At 41.0% G+C, this 17,625-nt stretch overlaps 2 protein-coding genes across 2 annotated transcripts in view; both read left to right on the top strand.

Moving 5' to 3' along the window:
• Positions 1-1,709: 1,709 nt before the first annotated feature.
• cip2a (cellular inhibitor of PP2A) lies at positions 1,710-11,563 on the top strand. Its single transcript, XM_061094143.1, has 21 exons — positions 1,710-1,811; positions 4,434-4,581; positions 4,849-4,961; positions 5,301-5,395; positions 5,497-5,593; positions 5,892-6,014; positions 6,436-6,581; positions 6,668-6,743; positions 6,903-7,145; positions 7,239-7,401; positions 7,497-7,644; positions 7,931-8,030; positions 8,186-8,304; positions 8,452-8,632; positions 8,867-8,941; positions 9,148-9,258; positions 9,372-9,568; positions 10,554-10,667; positions 10,799-10,881; positions 11,115-11,254; positions 11,395-11,563. The coding sequence occupies exons 1-21, from the start codon at positions 1,710-1,712 to the stop codon at positions 11,539-11,541; spliced, it is 2,721 nt and encodes a 906-aa protein (XP_060950126.1). The 3' UTR covers positions 11,542-11,563.
• A 1,376-nt stretch (positions 11,564-12,939) lies between these two features.
• chrnd (cholinergic receptor, nicotinic, delta (muscle)) overlaps positions 12,940-17,625 on the top strand; it is a 7,848-nt gene continuing 3,162 nt past the window's right edge. The window contains exons 1-5 of the mRNA XM_061094075.1: positions 12,940-12,997; positions 14,646-14,791; positions 15,981-16,025; positions 16,196-16,305; positions 16,549-16,704. Coding sequence (XP_060950058.1) covers positions 12,940-12,997; positions 14,646-14,791; positions 15,981-16,025; positions 16,196-16,305; positions 16,549-16,704 — 515 coding nt within the window. The remainder of the gene's footprint in view (positions 12,998-14,645; positions 14,792-15,980; positions 16,026-16,195; positions 16,306-16,548; positions 16,705-17,625) is intronic.

Genomic DNA, 17,625 nt, shown 5'->3' with positions numbered 1-17,625 from the left:
TCCTCACATACTCTACCATTACTGAGAATAAGTCCTCAACTCATTTACTTTTCACTGTTACGAACGGTTTCTTCGAACCAATGTTTTAAATATTGTTATATTTCTGATGTTCTCAGGATCTGTAGCACGTCTGTTCGTCCTGGGACAGATCCTCACATGAGGCTCTCTGAGGTTTCTACGTTATGTTTGTGGATTTTTACTCTTGAGGGTTAAGAACAGAGGATGTCTCACCTTGTTAAGTTATATGAGATAAATATACATTTGTGAATATGGGCTATACAAATAAAATGTTATCGACTTTTTGGGAGCTGTCTGTCTTTATTTACTGTCTGTGATCCAACCTCTTTTCTATTACTAAACTGTTCAAACCGAAAACATTATATAAACATTCAATGACAATTTTAACAGCACATTATTCTACAGTATTTGACACCAGTTATAATTTAGATAAAAGTGAAGGAATCTACACGAAAACACTGATATTTGCTTACAATCATAAAATCATATTTTAATTGTTTATATGCTGCTTATAAACTGCCACTTTTAAGCGTGTAAGCATTATAATAATATATGCAGAACAAAAATAAAATCATAGAGGTCTGCTGAGTTTAAATGTTTCTTTAAACCACACAAATTCAATTAAAATACGAGTTTAATTATTCTGTTATTCTGTTGAAACTATCATTGCAATTAAACTAATACATAAAGTGTAAATATGTACAGTGAATGAATTGCACATGAACCATTGATATTGCACAGACAGATGACTTTAGCACAGTGAATTCTGTTAAGAGTTAAAGTGTTAAAGTTTAGTCTATATAATGTTGGTGCATGTAGTTCTACTGTGAGCAGAGCTGGTTGGTATACACAACACAACACACACATCCACACAACAACACAATCACTTTGTAATGATGTTAAATGAAGCTGTGTAAATAAAGTTCAAATACTTTTATATATTGTGCATTATTGAGGGAAATTGTCTTTGGCTTAAAAATTACAGTTTTAACAAACTTGAAAAATTTGACAAAAATCAATGATATGAAGACATTAATCCGAGTGACTCCTCGCTTATTTACATTTTTATATAATTGTTTTTTTTGTATTTTTATTTTCCTGACTACATCGGTCGGCCGTAGCTCCGCCCCTCGTCCTACGTATCTTGCGTGGCGCTTCCCATCACGTGTCACCTCGGGTGTGTTTCCTCAGATCGTTGACTCAAAGACTCACAGTTCATCATGTCATACATTCTTCTTATAATATAAAACTGGTTTAATAATCTATCTACTGGTTTAATGATGCATCTCCATTATTATGCTTCAAACTGGACGAGTTCTGTTGGTACAGTTGAGTCCCCCCCCCCCTTCCCTCTGAAATGGTTTGCCCCGGGTCAGTTTGAAGTTGGGGGCGGGAAGAAGAAGAAGGAGAAGAAGAAGAAGCTGTTGTGTGTTTGTGACGTTTCTCTGAGGTAAACACACAAAGTGTAGGTAGAGGCGCGGACATACACACACATACACACACACACATCGCGTTGTTGAGCGAAACACACAACTCGAGTCTCTAGCGGTGCTCGTCCACTTCCTGCGCCTGTAGCCGCCGGGTTCGTTAGCTGCTAGCTCTTAGCATCCCGGCGGCTCTAGTGGACGCAGGCTGATGACGTGTCGACTCCCTGCTGTGTGTCCGCAGGTCGAGGTGCTGCTCCCCTGAGGATGGACCTGACCACGTGTCTGAAGTCCCTGCTGCTGGCCATCCAGCAGTACAGAGGCAGCAGGACGACACACAACACAGCGCAGCTACACAAACAAGTGGAGGTGAGTTCCCTCAGGACGTCACTTCCTCTCCAAATTCTGTCTACATATTCTTAGACTCATAGTATATTATATTACCTATTGTATAGTCAAATACTTATATTCATATTCATACCTCTACTATATATCATATATTATATCATACTCTCTGTATATTCTTTGTATACATAAGTCTATATACACATATTTATACATATGTACATGTTATAATTACTATTATTATATCACCATTACTATTATTATTATATACTGTTGCTGCCATTATTACCATATACTGCTTTTATACTGGTATAATTACTATCATATATAAATATATATTATGTTATATTATATACTATATATACTGTACTATTCTTATATACTGTCTAACAATACCATTACCATCATATCATCAGTACTATTACCATCATCTTGCCATTGCACCTTATCTACCTATTTTATTGTATTTTATCTGGTGCTTCTGTTTTTTTATTCTTTTTACCTCAATATTTTTTATTTTATTCTATTGTATTGTATTTTATTGTATTCAAATATACCGGCTGCTATGACAACTTAATTTCCCTTGGGGGATGAATAAAGTACTCTATCTATCTATCTATCTATCTATCTATCTATCTATCTATCTATCTATCTATCTATCTATCTATCTATCTATCTATCTATCTATCTTGTCTAGTACACCTGGTTGTCCCCAGCAACTGGAGACACAACAACAACAACAACACAGGGACATGTCACGTAAAACACAGAATAATAAGGCAAAATATAAGTGAGTTGAATTTTACACCTGCCCTTAAAAACCCTAAAAGATACAACTCATAAAAGATGAAAAACAAACACTGGCATTAAAACCTAAAACAAAGTGTAGTGTGTGTCAGACAAAAGGCAGAAGGTTGTTAAGATTGTCAGGCGTGTTGGTTTATCCTTAAATATGAGAGAAGCCGATCCAAGGTTTTGGTTCAATCAAGTGTTTTATTAAAGATACAATGAAGAGTTATTCATAGCTATGGACAATTATCACAGCTTATGCTAATTAAGTTAGCAGTAGGAAGTTAATAATGGCCCCGAACAGAAGGGGTTTGATATAATTATAACAGTAGATTTGATGTGATTGGTTATAAAATATTGGAGGGGTGTCACCGCAAATCACTTTGGATCTCCCTTATTGGTCCAGCCGCAGTCCCATGCCTCTTGTCACCGAATCCAGGAAGTGACATAGCAGCAGTTCTCCGTCATGCTCCTACGCTACTCTGCCGGTTGCTAGGCAACTCTATCCAGCCAGTCTGATGTTATCTCATAACCTAGCCTTAAATAGAAAAAATGTCATGCTCCAGCCATCTTGGCTGCACCAAATTAACCATAACAACTCTCTCGTCTCTCTCTTATCAAGACAGCTGTGAGACTGACCATCGTTGTGACGCACACACATTTCAAGCTAATTCCAAATATTAAATATGATAAGAGAAAGGTTTAAAATAATGATTTGTATAAGGTATTATACCTGACTCAAACTGCCCCTACCCCCACCCTCCTTTCATTTGTTTTGAGTCCAGTTTCCATAATCCCCTTCACTCACAGACCCCTCAGAGAACACTCAGAGAAGCCAAGATTTTAAATTCTCAACAAGATACAAGACAGAACCAACTTGTCTCTGATTGAGTTTCACACTTTTAGTCTCTGTACCAACGTTCCCAATGTTTGATTTGAGATCACGATTCTCTCCGACGGGAACAGGTTAGCTCTCAGACTCGAGGAGAAGCCAAATCAGAAAGTTCTATTGTGTTCCTGGGGTTAAAGCAAAGCCATACGCTCTTCAAAGCAATAATGTGTATTCAAATATTTACGACGGGGGTTTTAAGTCAAGTCAGGTTTATTCAGAGTTCGTTTGAAACAATGGAGTTGAGCCGCAGTACTTTTAAAAACAAGGTGACGGATGAAGTAAGTGTGGTGCAGGAGGAGGAGGCAGTGAAAGACACAAGATGAGAGTAAAGGAAGGAAGAAGGGATTCTGGAGGGAGGGATGCAGGATCTTAAATTAGATTTAGAAGAATTCATGTGAGGAAGATGCAAAGTGACCTGAGGGCAGACAAGGTGACGTGGTGGTCAGCGATCATTAAGATCATGTGACCTCTTGGTGCAGGTGTGTGTGTGGCGCCTGTTCTCTGGTCTTTGTCTGAAGAGGCGTCCGTGCCCGAGACATTAACCTCCTGGGACGTCCGATAAAAAGTCAGTGGGAGCATCGGCTGCTGTGTGGACATTTCTCTTCTTCTGGTTTTCATTGCTTCTATTCAAAGTCGGTCAAGTTTGGATGTTTGTGCTTTTGTTTACTTTCTAGGTTTTAAAACAGCCCAGAAAAATGTTGATGTTGCTGTGATGACAAAGGTTGAATGAGGTTAATATGAGTATCATGTGCATGGAGGTAGCTCCACTGTGGGATAACTGCAGGCTCATCTCCAATGAACTTTCCCAAAAGGAAACTCTGTTTCAGCCAAATCGTTGGTACAGATTGTTTAAGATTCTCTGAAACCTGGATGAAATGTGTTCTTTCCATCTTTGTGTGCTTCACACCAGTGTAGCATGCAGTCTCCGCAGTGTGCGTACCGTGTGTGTTTGTGTGTGTTTGCAGGAGGTCTCAGGACTGAGATGTGACCAGCTGCTCTCCTCAGGCCAGGTGTTACCCAGTGAATGTGTGAGTGGACTGGTGGAGCTGGCTGGAAACCCGAACACCAACCCCTCCCTGACCAGCTCCATCATCTCTCTGCTGGCACAGCTAGGTAGTGTAAATACACACAGTATACACACCTTTCGTTTGTGTTGTGTTAATGATAGAGATATTAACACGGTGTCATAAGATTACAAACAGACCAACATGGATCTGATAACTGATCGTCTGCTTGTCAGAATTAATGTGACTGTACTCTGCGTGTCTGAAGTTTGAGAGATAACGTGCTGTTTCCATATCTTCAGTTATGAGCAAGTGTAAATAATTCTGTTGTACTTGACATAGATGTTAAATGTCACTTGTCCTCTCTGTCCTGCAGCCTGTGATGACGACAGTCGGGAGATGCTTCACAGCAGCTATAACCTCACCAGCACTTTAGCCTCGGTCATCCACTGCCACAGCGCCACACCAGGAGAACCACTGGTACTGCAGGTAAGTCTCTGCTGAGCGTTTGCTGTCACGTCCTGCGTCCTCTTCTCTCTGCAGGTTATTTTCATTATACGCATTTAGAACATGTTCTGAAAAAATGCTTTGAGTGGCAGTCATTGTTTAAATATCATTTCTTTAACACCAAATCACAACAATTATTTCGTTAGTCAAAGCTGTTGCTTCCTATTGCCTGAGTAGAAGATGACGAGATGCATTTGTAGACTTTTCAAGTGTGTAATTGAATTTCTCAGCTAAAATAAACCAAGCTACAATGATTAATGGTTGTATTGCATGGTTAACAATCCTATAGGTCATATGTAGTAATGTAGTGTTTGTTTTCAGTGTCTGCAGGTGCTGCAGAAACTCACGTACAACACTCGCACCTTCCAGTCGACAAACTACATCCACGAGCTCATCGCCTTCCTCATGACCAACATGTAAAACACACATCTCACATCAGCCAGTATGATAAATCCCAGTGAAGGATCGCTTTGTATTGTTGGCTTCACGCTAACCACATCACGTTCTTTCACCACAGCCAGTCTCACAATGATGACATCATCATGCCGTGCCTCGGCCTCATGGCCAACCTGTGTCGTGACAACCACTCGGTGCAGAGCCACATCAAGTCTCTGGTGAGTCTCCGACACTGACAGAGCTGAAAGGATTTGTTGATTAATCGATCAGGTGATTGAGGGAAAATTAATTGAATAGATTTATTTGTTTCTTCACATCCCCTCGTTTCAGCTTCTCAGGTGTAAGAATGTTTGACTCTGACTCTATGTAGTAATAACAGAAAGGAGTGAAAACAATACACAGGGTAACTAACAATGGTCTGAACAGGAAATCCACAACACAAACATTATCAGCTTGTTGCCTACATGGATGTTACACCTTGGTTCTTCTGTGTAATTTGTGTGTTTTTCTGTGTAGGACAATGTGAAACCGTTTTACCGCACACTGATCAACTTCCTGGCTCACAACAGCCTGACGGTGGTGGTCTTCACGTTGTCCATACTGTCCAGCCTCACCCTGAACGAGAAGGTGGGCGAGAAGGTAAAACTCTGCAGGAATCGACTGAACTTCTATTTAAATCCCAGGGAAAGAAAACCTCTTAACATCTTTCATTTAAAACTGAACACTTGTGGATCCAAGGCTCCTCCTTTCTCCTCCAGTCTTTCTTTCTCAAAGCAAGAAAAAGCTTGCTATTGTAATGACATGAATTTAACTGACATGAATGTCGCTGACACATCTCCTGAATTAAATGATGCGGTCGTGAAGAACTGAAGCTGTTATGAAAGCAAAGTGAATTTATCAGTATTAGTTCTGTGTTCTTGATAAAGTGCTAATTCAGTTTACTGTACATACCTCACTTTATATTCAGTTTCTAGTTCCAAAAATGTGATGATGTGATTTATCTCATTTACTCATCTCAACAACTATTTCTTCACTCTTGTTCTCTGCTTGTTCTCATCAGTTCTTTGACGCAAAGAACATCCATCAGACCTTCCAGCTTGTGTTCAACATCATTGTGAACGGCGACGGGACTTTGACAAGAAAATACTCAGTGGATCTCTTGGTGGACTTGTTGAAAAACTCCAAAATAGCAGACTTCCTCACAAGGTGCAGCCACAAGCACATACAGACATTTCTCAGTTAACTCAGCGGTTGCTTCGAGGTAAATGTGAATGTTTTCTTTCCTTTGCCAGGTATCAGCACTTCTCAGCATGTTTGTCTCAGGTTTTAGGACTGTTGCAGTCCAAAGACCCAGATTCTGCAGCCAAGGTGAGACCAGAGAAACCCGTCAGCATTCGCTCAACATTAAACAGCACAGATACTCGACATTATTCTGGTTCAGCAAAATATTGAATGAGACTTTTGTGGTTACAGAGAAAAGTGTGAAAAGAAACAAAAGGCAAATTCCGCCCTGTGTGTGTTTTGCAGGTCTTGGAGCTGCTCCTGGCCATGTGCAGTGTCTCAGGTCTGCGCTCGCTCCTGTGTGACGTGGTTTTCAAACCGGCTGCAGCCAAACTAAAAGCCCCGGGTCGAAGGCAGGGGCCCGGTCTGGATAATGGGGGCCGCAAGGAGCAGTCTGGCCTCGCCCTGGTGCAGTGGCTGAGCTCGCCTGTGGAGGGCGCTGAAGCGTGCTCTCTGCAGGCCCTGCACCTGCTGCATGAGCTACTGAAGGTAGCTGAGGGAAACTGTCTTTATATAATAAGTTTTCTCTTTTACTTTCTCTTTATTTCTTTAGTTCCTGATCCCGTTGTCCTGTTTTCTCAGGAGTCGTTGGGAGCAGAAACTTTACCTGATCGTGTTGTGAGCTTCATAGAAATGCTGCTTCCAGTTCTGCTGGAGCTCCTGAGGGGCGTCGACCCTGCGAAGGGAGACGCCCACCTGAGGAAACACTGCCACCGCATCACACACGTCAACAGTTTGCTGCTTCATATCCTTCACAGGAGGTCGGCCCTTCTGCTGCTTCTTTCGGCGAATGTTGTGTCTCTTGTGTTTCTGCTCGTTCTGAAGCCTTAACTCTTCCACTCCTGTGCACTGACGACTCCACCCGATCCATCGTGTCCCGTCAGGTGAGCGCTCAGCTCTGCCTCTCGCAGGCGGAGTCCCTCCTCTCCTGTTGTCATGGCAACAACCCTCTTACCTGTCTCCCTCCCGGCTCTGACAATGATATCAGGTGAGTCACAGATGAATGTATAAACTGTACATTAAACTAACATGGGTTCTGATCAGTGTTCTGTTTTCAGAATAACTCTGTATAACCTGTTTCACAAAAGAACCAAATAGAATTTCATGTTTCACATCTCGATAGTGAGGATTTACGAACATGCTCCTCACTGAACGTGGGGAATGCAGGACGTTGCTCTGTGATGGATTTGTTTTTTAATCTGTCGTTTGGCTTCTTGAGTAAATGAGCTGAATTATTTCAAGTTCTTAGTCGAGTGTTTTTGGTGCCGGCTCAGTCAGGTGTGTGCAGAAGCTCTGCTGAAGACTCTGGAGTTGATGAGCAAACTGAGACAGCAGGTGAAAGACATGGAGACCAGCTTCTACAGGATGTTACAGGTACACACTCAAAACTATTCGGGATAAAATAATAGATATCTTCACACATTAAGCTTAACACACACTCACACCTTCACTTCCTGTTCTCCGTCTCTCTTCCCTGTTCTGTGGTTTTGTCAGTGACTTATCTTTCTCTCTCTGTCTTGGTCGTTCAGGATCAAAGGATAGCCACTCCCCTCTCTCTGGCTCTGACGTCCCACCACAGGCAGCGTGTGCAGACTGGACTCTCGCTGCTGTTTGAAGCCACGCCCCTCCCAGACTTCCCTTCGTTGGTGTGAGTCACATCCGGAAGGTTTTAAATGTCCACAAAACACATTTACATTTCTCAAATGCTTCCCAAACACATATAAGGTCTTACAACATTGAGATGAAAATGAATCAAAAAACTCACTGTGCTGTCGTTGATCTCGTACTGTTGAAGTCTGGGAGAAAGCATCGCGGCCAACAACGCTTATCGCCCGAGGGATTGTGAGCTGTCCGTCAAACGTGTGGCTGTGCAGGAAGTCCCGCCTCCCAGGATAAACACGAGTGTACTGGACTCTTCCACCGGAACCAGCAGGGGCGTCCACAGTCTGGTGGAGAAGATGCAGAATGGCCTGGGGGTAAAAACTGTGTGTGTTTAAAAATCAATAGTTCGTTGTTCAGTTTGAAAAACTGCATCAAATACTGAGACTGAAGTTTGGAGTTTTCACAGATTTTCATTATTGACATCGATAGAATAATCTTAGGGGGCCATGTTTCTATGATAACATGCATTTCTGAATCATGTCATCTCTTCAGGACCATAAAAAGTATTCTGATAAAGCAGCTAAAAAACCAACTGTCTGTTTCTGTAGCTGCAGGAGCCGGTGAAAGACTCTCATGTGTCTGAGATCATCGATGTTTATGCACAGAAGATCTCAGCATTTGCGGTGAGTACGTTTGTCAGATAAAATAGAAGAACTTACGTGTGAATGCTGCTTTATGAATGTAAATGATTTTTTATTTTTTTTCTTTAAAAGATGTGTTTCTCAAACAGTATATTTTCACTGCAGTAAATCCTGCTTCTTCTGTGGTCATTTTTTACAGTGTATGTTTTTTTACATGAGGGTTATTTCTCTTCCTGTCATGTGATCAGTCTCAGGAGAGTCGCCTGCAGGACCTGTTGGAGGCGAAGGCTCTCGCTCTTTCTCAGGCCGACCGTCTTCTCTCTCAGTTTCGCTTCCAACGAGCTCAAGCTGAGGCTGAGGTGACCTCGACACTTACCACATTCAAACCATGAGGCCGTTAGTCAGTCTCCTCATCTGCTTCCTGAATCCTCTGGTTACTGTCACTTATTTTCTGCTGTTTCTTTTTCCTCAGGCTCTGAAACTTGGCTCTCTGCTGAAGGAAGCCGAGCGGCGGCGCGAGGATCTGCAGAGCGAGCTCAGCAAGCAGGTGCTGGAGGTGAAGCGCTCCAAGGCCGACATGGAGGAGCTGCTGCAGCACAACGCCAGGCTGCAGCAGGACACTGAGGAGCACCAGGGTCTGAAAGGAGGATACAACGCCTTGCTCAGCAGGTGGGAGGCAGAGGGACAGCAACCGGAAACATAGGAACATAAATCATTAAACTTCTGTAGTGCGTATGAATCAGGGAGGATGCAGGTTCTGAAAACCTCAGATGAACATTTGAAATTTGTTAAACCCCACATATACAGTTAAGTCTTTTTTTTTTTTTGTGATCAAATTTTTATTGGGATTTGAAGGACAACAATCATCTTCATTCAACAGCACATAAATAAAGTAAATACCGTATACAAACATAAGCATACCCATGTACTCACACACACAGATACACACATACACGCCGGATAATAATAAAATGAAAACATAAAAATAAAATAAAAAGATATAACTGAAGATAAATATATAGCAAAAATTAAGTAAAATACATAAAATGTCATAAATGCAAAAGGAAAAAAGTGCCAGTGAAGTGTAACCTAGTTAGATCTATCAAATGGTTTGCCTTTGAGAGCTTCCACTGTACGAGCCCAGTACAATGACACTTCCTCCTTTGCACCATGGACGCGTGCTGTGGACAATTCCAGAAGCGCAACATCTATGAAGTTGAGCAGCCACTGTCGCCGAGATGGTATATGGGGTGTTTTCCACATTGTGGCGATCATCCTTTCAGCTGCAGTTAGACCAGAAACACGCGCTTTGAGGATTTCGTGAGTTTCAGTTGAGAGAACTCATTTAAAATAAAAGTTAAGTCTTGTAATTTGTATGTTGACCTCCAAAACAAAGTTCTTTGCTCAAAACTTAACCAAAAATAATTCAGATTTCTGTGCGGATCAAATTTGTTTTGGCTGCGTAAACCAGATCGTGTAGAATGAAGTGACTTTGACTTACGCGTTATCTATTGAAAATGAATAATGATAATATGAAGTCTTCTGTGATTCAAAAAAGAAATTGAAAAGTTTCCTCACAGGCTGAGGCTGTTTGATGGACTGGGATCGATGGTCTTGTCCCTGTAGATGTGTGACAGGTTGTTCTCCTGTGCAGGTTCAGTGAGAGCGAGCGGCTGCTGAGGGAGCAGCAGGTCGCTCACGTCGCTCTCACCAAACAGAGCGACGCTCTGAGGAAGAACCACGAAGCTCTGCAGCTGCAACACGAAAAGTAATTCACACACACATCTTAGTACCTTTCTGTTTCCCTCCATCTTTCTCTGACTGAACAGAAAAGCTTCACACGGAAGTCGTCAGTTTCAGTCAAAGGTTCACGGTGCAGTGTCCTCTTCTCTTTCTTAGGATGGCGTCAGAGTTGGAGGAGAGAGAGGAGGAGGTCAGATCTGTCCGTTCAGATCTACAGCAGAAAAACAGTGACATCACAGGTCAGTGAGAGGCTGAATCCTAATGAGAGCAGGCTGTCTTCACGACTGGTCATGTTCACCTGCTGGTCACCGACACACACTCAGCACCATCTCTGCAGAGTTTCATGTTTTCACCAGAATCACCAAGTAATCCCACGTATGATTTAGTGAAGAATCCCTCTGGAACCCCCTGAAGGTTGTGATGAGAATCACAGTGCGTCTGTTCTTGAATTAAACCGTCTCCTTCTGGTCAGGTCTACGTGGTGAACTGCGGGCCGAGGAGGAGAAGGTGAAGGAGAAGGATCAGGAGAGGAGGGACCTGGAGGAGACGGTGGATGTTTTGAGGAAAGAACTGAACAAGACGGAGCAGGCGAGGAAGGACGCCAGCATCAAGGTAACGAGGAGCATTAAAGATCACCAGCAGGCATCACGAGACCCGAGGCCTCGTTTAAAACTGTTGCACACACACAAAATGGGTCTTGAGACCTTAAATGATTTCTGATACTGAGAACTTTGACGTTTCCTCTTGTCCAGGCGTCTTCTCTGGAGCTGCAGAAGAGCCAGCTGGAGACCAAGCTGAAGCAGAAAGAGGACGAGCTGAACAAACACTCGGCCATGATCTCCATGATCCACAGCCTGAGCAGCGGCAAGATGAAGAGCGACGTCAACCTGTCGCTCTGAGGAGAGGAGTGACGGAAGGAAAACAGACTTAAAGGAACTTTATTAACTTCGATCTTTTTTTAATCTGTAATACTGTATATTTTTTTTTAAATATATACTATACTTAATAAAACATAAAGAACTAGAAGTCTGAGACCAGTTCTCACACTTTCATGGTCTCAGACTTTTGGTCTCCTTTTAAATTAATCTAGTATTTTCAAGTCATGTTGAAATCTTTGTAAGTTTGTGTCTGTGTTTTATTGTTTGATAAATAAATGATGTAATTGTATTTTTAATGGATTTAAGGCCAAATCAAATGTGTGTATTTTAGATTCAGTATAAAACAGCAAAGTGACGCTGCTGCTTTTTCTTTGTAAATATGTTTATGAACTGATTTTCAAAAAGTAAAACTCATCTGATCAGATTCTGTCGGGATCTGCATAACTGGCTTGATTCAGTTTGACTTCTTTCACTTTCTGTAACAAGTCGAGACTGAACCACTGTATGTGAATAAAGTTTTTAAATTGTAACTGAGCTGTGAGTGACAGACGTCCGGCTGGAGTTTGGAAATTTGTTGTGACTGAAGGTTTGTAACCAGTTGATTCCTTTATAACTATGGTTAAAATGTCAAACCTCAATTAATGTCTTTGTCACAGGAGTTTGATGACATAAATGTCAGTTGATATATTGGTATCAGAATTTCTTTCTACTTTAAATCTGTCGGGCTGTAACGTGAACAGTTTGGTCCAAACCTCTGTTTGAGATATTCCTATCTTTTAATAATTTAATAAAGCAACAGTCGGTGATACCAGGAGACAAAGTCAATCAATCAAATTTTATTTGTATAGCCCATATTCAATATTAAGTGAGGCTGTATATAGAGAGAACATCATTCATGTTAATAACTAATAACAGAAAACTAAAGTAAACTTCAGATTCTCAATCAGGTGAGTGACAGGGTTCAGTACTTTGACTTTAAGTGACACTTAAATCCATAAACTCTTAACGCAGCTTGTCCATTAAGTCCAACTGCTTTAAGTATAAGTTTCTCAGGTTTTTAAACTTCAGATCTTTTAGCTGGAGCACACAGTTTCATGTTCAGCTGCAGATATTTAGACATTTATACAGATATTCAAACCAACATTTCGGATTGAAGGATTTCTCTCGTCCGCTGCACTTAAACTAGTTGTTTGTTAAATTCTTCATCACATGTTTGCTGTTGTATTACTGTGTCTGTCCCACACACACACACACACACACACACACACACACACACACACTGTTTCCCGTGCAGGGTGGAGGTGACAGCAGCCGGCTGCTCGATCTGTTTTCTATTTTCTCCTCTTGTGTTCCTGCAGCTGCCTCCTGTCACTCACTTGGTCTTTGGGCAGAAGGTCGGCCGGGAGCCTTCAGTCCGACATGAAGCTTCAGGCTGCAGCACTCGGAGCCGTGTTCCTCCTCACTCTGCTCTCATCTGGTGAGTGAGTCCTCCTTTAACATCTCACCTCATCTCAATGTTTGATGTGAAGCCAAAGTTAAAAACTGTTTATGATAAAAGCAGCAGAAATGTTGGTGCCATCTGTAAAAACCTCTTGTTTTGATTCATCTTCACACATTTAGTCGTTACTTAAATGTTCATCTGGGCCCCTGCATGGAGAAGTTGTAAAAACTTTGGGTCGCCAATGGACAGATGAGGCAAATCTGTTTGACAACAATCCTGATAATCAAACATTTCAGTTCTTTTTTAAAGGGAAATTAACTGGATTAAGTTTTTAAGTTTCAGAAATGAGATTAAACTAAAATTTTAACAGCTGAGAGGAACCTCATGACGGAGCTTCAGTTTAACAGAAAGATAATCTAAATATCCACAATTATAAACAAACTGATAAACAAACTGAGAAACAAACTGAGAAACAAACTGATAAACAAACAGAGAAACAAACTGAGAAACCAACTGTGAAACCAACTGAGAAACAGACTGAGAAACAAAGAGAGAAACAGACTGAGAAACAAACTGATAAACAATCTGATAAACAAACTGTGAAACCAACTGAGAAACAGACAGAGAAACAAACTGATAAACAAACTGATAAACAAACTGTGAAACCAACTGATAAACAAACTGATAAACAATCTGAGAAACAAACTGAGAAACAAAGAGAGAAACAGACTGAGAAACAAACTGAGAAACAATCTGATAAACAAACTGTGAAACCAACTGATAAACAGACAGAGAAACAAACTGATAAACAAACTGATAAACAAACTGTGAAACCAACTGAGAAACAGACAGAGAAACAAACTGATAAACAAACTGATAAACAAACTGTGAAACCAACTGATAAACAAACTGATAAACAATCTGAGAAACAAACTGATAAACAAACTGAGAAACAAACTGATAAACAAACTGAGAAACAAACTGATAAACAAACTGAGAAACAAACTGAGAAACAAACTGAGAAACAAACAGAGAAACAGACTGAGAAACAATCTGAGAAACAAACAGAGAAACAGACTGAGAAACAAACTGAGAAACAAACTGATAAACAAACAGATAAACAAACTGATAAACAAACTGAGAAACAAACTGATAAACCAACAGATAAACAAACTGATAAACAAACTGATTGACAAACAGATAAACAAACTGATAAACAAACTGATAAACAAACTGTGAAACCAACAGATAAACAAACTGATAAACAAACTGATAAACAAACTGATAAACAAACTGAGAAACAAACTGAGAAACAAACTGAGAAACAAACTGAGAAACAAACTGATAAACAAACTGATAAACAAACAGATAATCATGGCTGTGGGGACGTGTGGAGATGAGAATGAGAAATGTTTGCCAGCTTCAGTTTGAGCTCTGCAGAAGTGAACTTGTGTCACAGCAGCTGCCATGAGGGACTGAAACGTGAGCAGCATGTAGGCATTCACACACACACACACACATACACACACACACACACACACACACACACACACACACACACACACACACACACTGTGCTTTGTGGGTTAGGGGTGAGACCTGTTCTTTAACGTGTATGGGTGACATCATGCTGCTGATGTATATGTAAACTTATTGATTGTGTGTGTGTGTGTGTGTGTGTCAGAGTGCTGGGGCAGGAACGAGGAGGAGCGTTTGATTCACCACCTGTTTCAGGAGCGAGGATACAACAAGGAGCTGCGTCCCACGGAGCGGCAGCAGGACGCCGTGGACGTGTACCTCGCCCTCACGCTCTCCAACCTCATCTCTCTGGTACCAGGACGTCTGTTGTAAACTGTGTGTGTGTCTCTCACTGTTTGAGTGAAATGAAGCTTTTGTAAAACAGAGACACTTTAATACCTAGTTTGAGCTTGTTTCACTCCATTATATTTAACAGAGTAGTTTTAAACAGAGTAGAGTTCATCCCTCCGAGGCCCAACAGTCTCCGTGTGAAACATTTAAATTCACTAGATCCTGATTTCACACGCTTATAAAAATCACTCCTCTTTTTCTTCATCAAGATCAACTCATTATTATTGCTGAGTTGTTTTTTGACAGATACCTAATCCTTCCACCAGGTTTCTAGATAATCAGTCCAGGAGTTTTTACGTAATCCTGCAAATTACAGAGGTGTAAAAAGTACTGAAATATTGTACTCAAGTAAAAGTACCTTTACTTTGATGAAATTTTACTTAAGTACAAATAAAGTACACAGCTAAAAATCTACTCAAGTAAAAGTAAAAAGTAGTTCATTTTAAATGTACTTTAAGTAAAAGTTACTTAGTTACTTCCAACAACTTGATGGGGGCCGCTCCCATACAGTGCAAAATAAGGACATGGGGTCATAAATCCAATCCAAAAACAGTTATTTTTAATTAAAGGAGATCTTTACAAATTTAAGTGCAATGACATTAAACATGTCAAACATTAAACATTTAACATGTCAACACAACATTTAAGAACTTTTGGGAGGACATGTCAAGACATCGCTCTTTCGCCGTAGCCAGGGGTCTGCAACCCGCGGCTCTGCAACCCCTCCGCAGTGGATCCCTGTGCAGTGTGGTGCATGTCGCGCATATTTTTCACGAACAGTGAACTTTACGATCAGTTTACATATGTTGAACGTGCACGTTAGGGAACGTCATCCACTCTATGCAGCATCTACCACTGCAGTGAGAATTGCCTTGCGCCCTGAACTATGTTTTTTTTTACTCAGTAACGGATGTAATTTTCAATGTAGCAAAGTACAATACTTCGGTTAAAATCTACTTAAGTATAAGTAAAATATCCATTTCAAAAACTACTCAAAAAATTACAAAGTACACGAAAAAACTACTCAATTACAGTAACGTGAGTAAATCTAATTTGTTACTTTACACCCCTGGCAAACTAACACACAGACAAAACCTGACCTTGGAGATGGAGGTAATAATAAAGTCTCACGTGTGTCTTTCTTCTGCAGAAAGAAGTAGACGAGACGCTGCTGACGAACGTATGGATCGATCATGTACGTAAAAGTTTTTTTATTTGAAAATATCTGTATATTTGTTTGTACAGATCCTCTAGATACACACACCTTTATTCTGAATTGCATTCTGCACGTTTTAAAGATCCTCAACTGTTGCTGTGTTTGTGTATTTTGTGTATTTTGTGTTTTTGCTGCGTTGCATGTGTTAGTCGTGGACCGACTACCGGCTGTCGTGGAACTCCACAGAGTTCGATGGTATTGAGATGCTCCGCCTCCCCCCCAGCATGGTGTGGCTGCCGGAGATTGTGCTGGAAAACAAGTGAGATTCAATTTTCTGTATTTATTTGTGTGCATGGAGACAACATAAAACATGTTTATCACACATATAATAAATACACGTCTTACCTATAATCTCTAAATCTATATTAAAGATCAGTCCATCGGCCTCTGACCTTGAACGAGACCACGAGCCTCTGATTTCTCCTCATGTGTTTGTGTGTGAGGAGAACTCAGAAGCTGTTTTACAGGGACGATCTCACCGGGCTCCTCTGCCTCTCCCCAGTAACGATGCCCAGTTCCAGGTGGCCTACTACAGCAACGTGCTGGTGGATCCCGATGGGTTCTGCTACTGGCTGCCTCCCGCCATCTTCCGCTCCTCCTGCTCCATCAACGTCAACTTCTTCCCCTTCGACTGGCAGAACTGCACGCTCAAATTCACGTAAAGCAGGGGTTTTCAACCGGGGGTCCGCGGCCCCCTGGTGGTCCGCGACGGCATTGCAGGGGGTCCGCGAATTTGATATTTCAAACCATTTCCAGATTACTCTTGAATACTGTGAAAAATATCCAAAATAAGAAAAAAAAAGGAGCACTCAAAACAGGACAATCTGAGGAGGTCTGTTTTAGACAGGGTAAAAAGGCTGCTGTTTTTAAATGATCCTTGTGGTATTTTGACCAAAAAATGTTACAGACATTTCATTAAGACCCCAAGAAACCATATCAACTGTGGTGAAATGGGCATAATATGTCCCCTTTAAAGGTAGATGTAGAAGAGCGTTTGAACTAGGTAGATAAACTCTCAGGAGGTCTTGGAGATGTTGTTTGTATGATGGGAATTTTTGTTTTCCCAAAAAGACGACCAAAAGGGCAGAATTTATAATGAAGATATTAAATAAAACAAAAGAGCGAAAAACAAATACTTTGTAATGAGAAAAATAAATTGGCATAATAGCCAAAACAATTGATTGCAATAACAGTCAACTTTACCACGTTCGCTGGTTGAGAAACAATTTCTTAGGAGAGCTCTAAGACTTTCGTCTATCCAGTAGCAGTTCTCCCGACAGAATGAATAGACACAGAGATGCAGTACAACTACAAACTGCATTGTTTTCAATTCTTAAGCACTGAAAATCAACCGTTTTGTTGTTTTTTACACAGATTTTTCTAGATTTGTTTGAGGTTTTTAAATAAAACCAACATGCATAACCGAATGTTAAAACTTCCTTCTATCCACATGCACCCAGGCACGCACACACGCACATAAGCACATCAGTGGGCCGCGGATTACTTTCTAGTCGGAATGGTCCCTGGGACAAAACCAGTTGAAAACCCCTGACGTAAAGGACAGAATCCACACGGTGTT

Source organism: Limanda limanda, chromosome 20, assembly GCF_963576545.1.
Source record: "Limanda limanda chromosome 20, fLimLim1.1, whole genome shotgun sequence".
In the NCBI taxonomy this organism is placed as follows: Eukaryota; Metazoa; Chordata; class Actinopteri; order Pleuronectiformes; family Pleuronectidae; genus Limanda; species Limanda limanda.
This window is presented reverse-complemented; position numbering and strand designations above follow the sequence as displayed.

What these genes read in the sequence shown, in the direction of transcription:
- cip2a (XM_061094143.1), top strand. Translation starts at nt 1,710, where the DNA reads ATGGACCTGACCACGTGTCTGAAGTCCCTGCTGCTGGCCATCCAGCAG. An exon ending in GGCTCTGACAATGATATCAG is followed by an intron (nt 7,645 to 7,930) that starts GTGAGTCACAGA and finishes GTGCCGGCTCAG; the next exon opens with TCAGGTGTGTGCAGAAGCTC. An exon ending in GCTTCTACAGGATGTTACAG is followed by an intron (nt 8,031 to 8,185) that starts GTACACACTCAA and finishes TTGGTCGTTCAG; the next exon opens with GATCAAAGGATAGCCACTCC.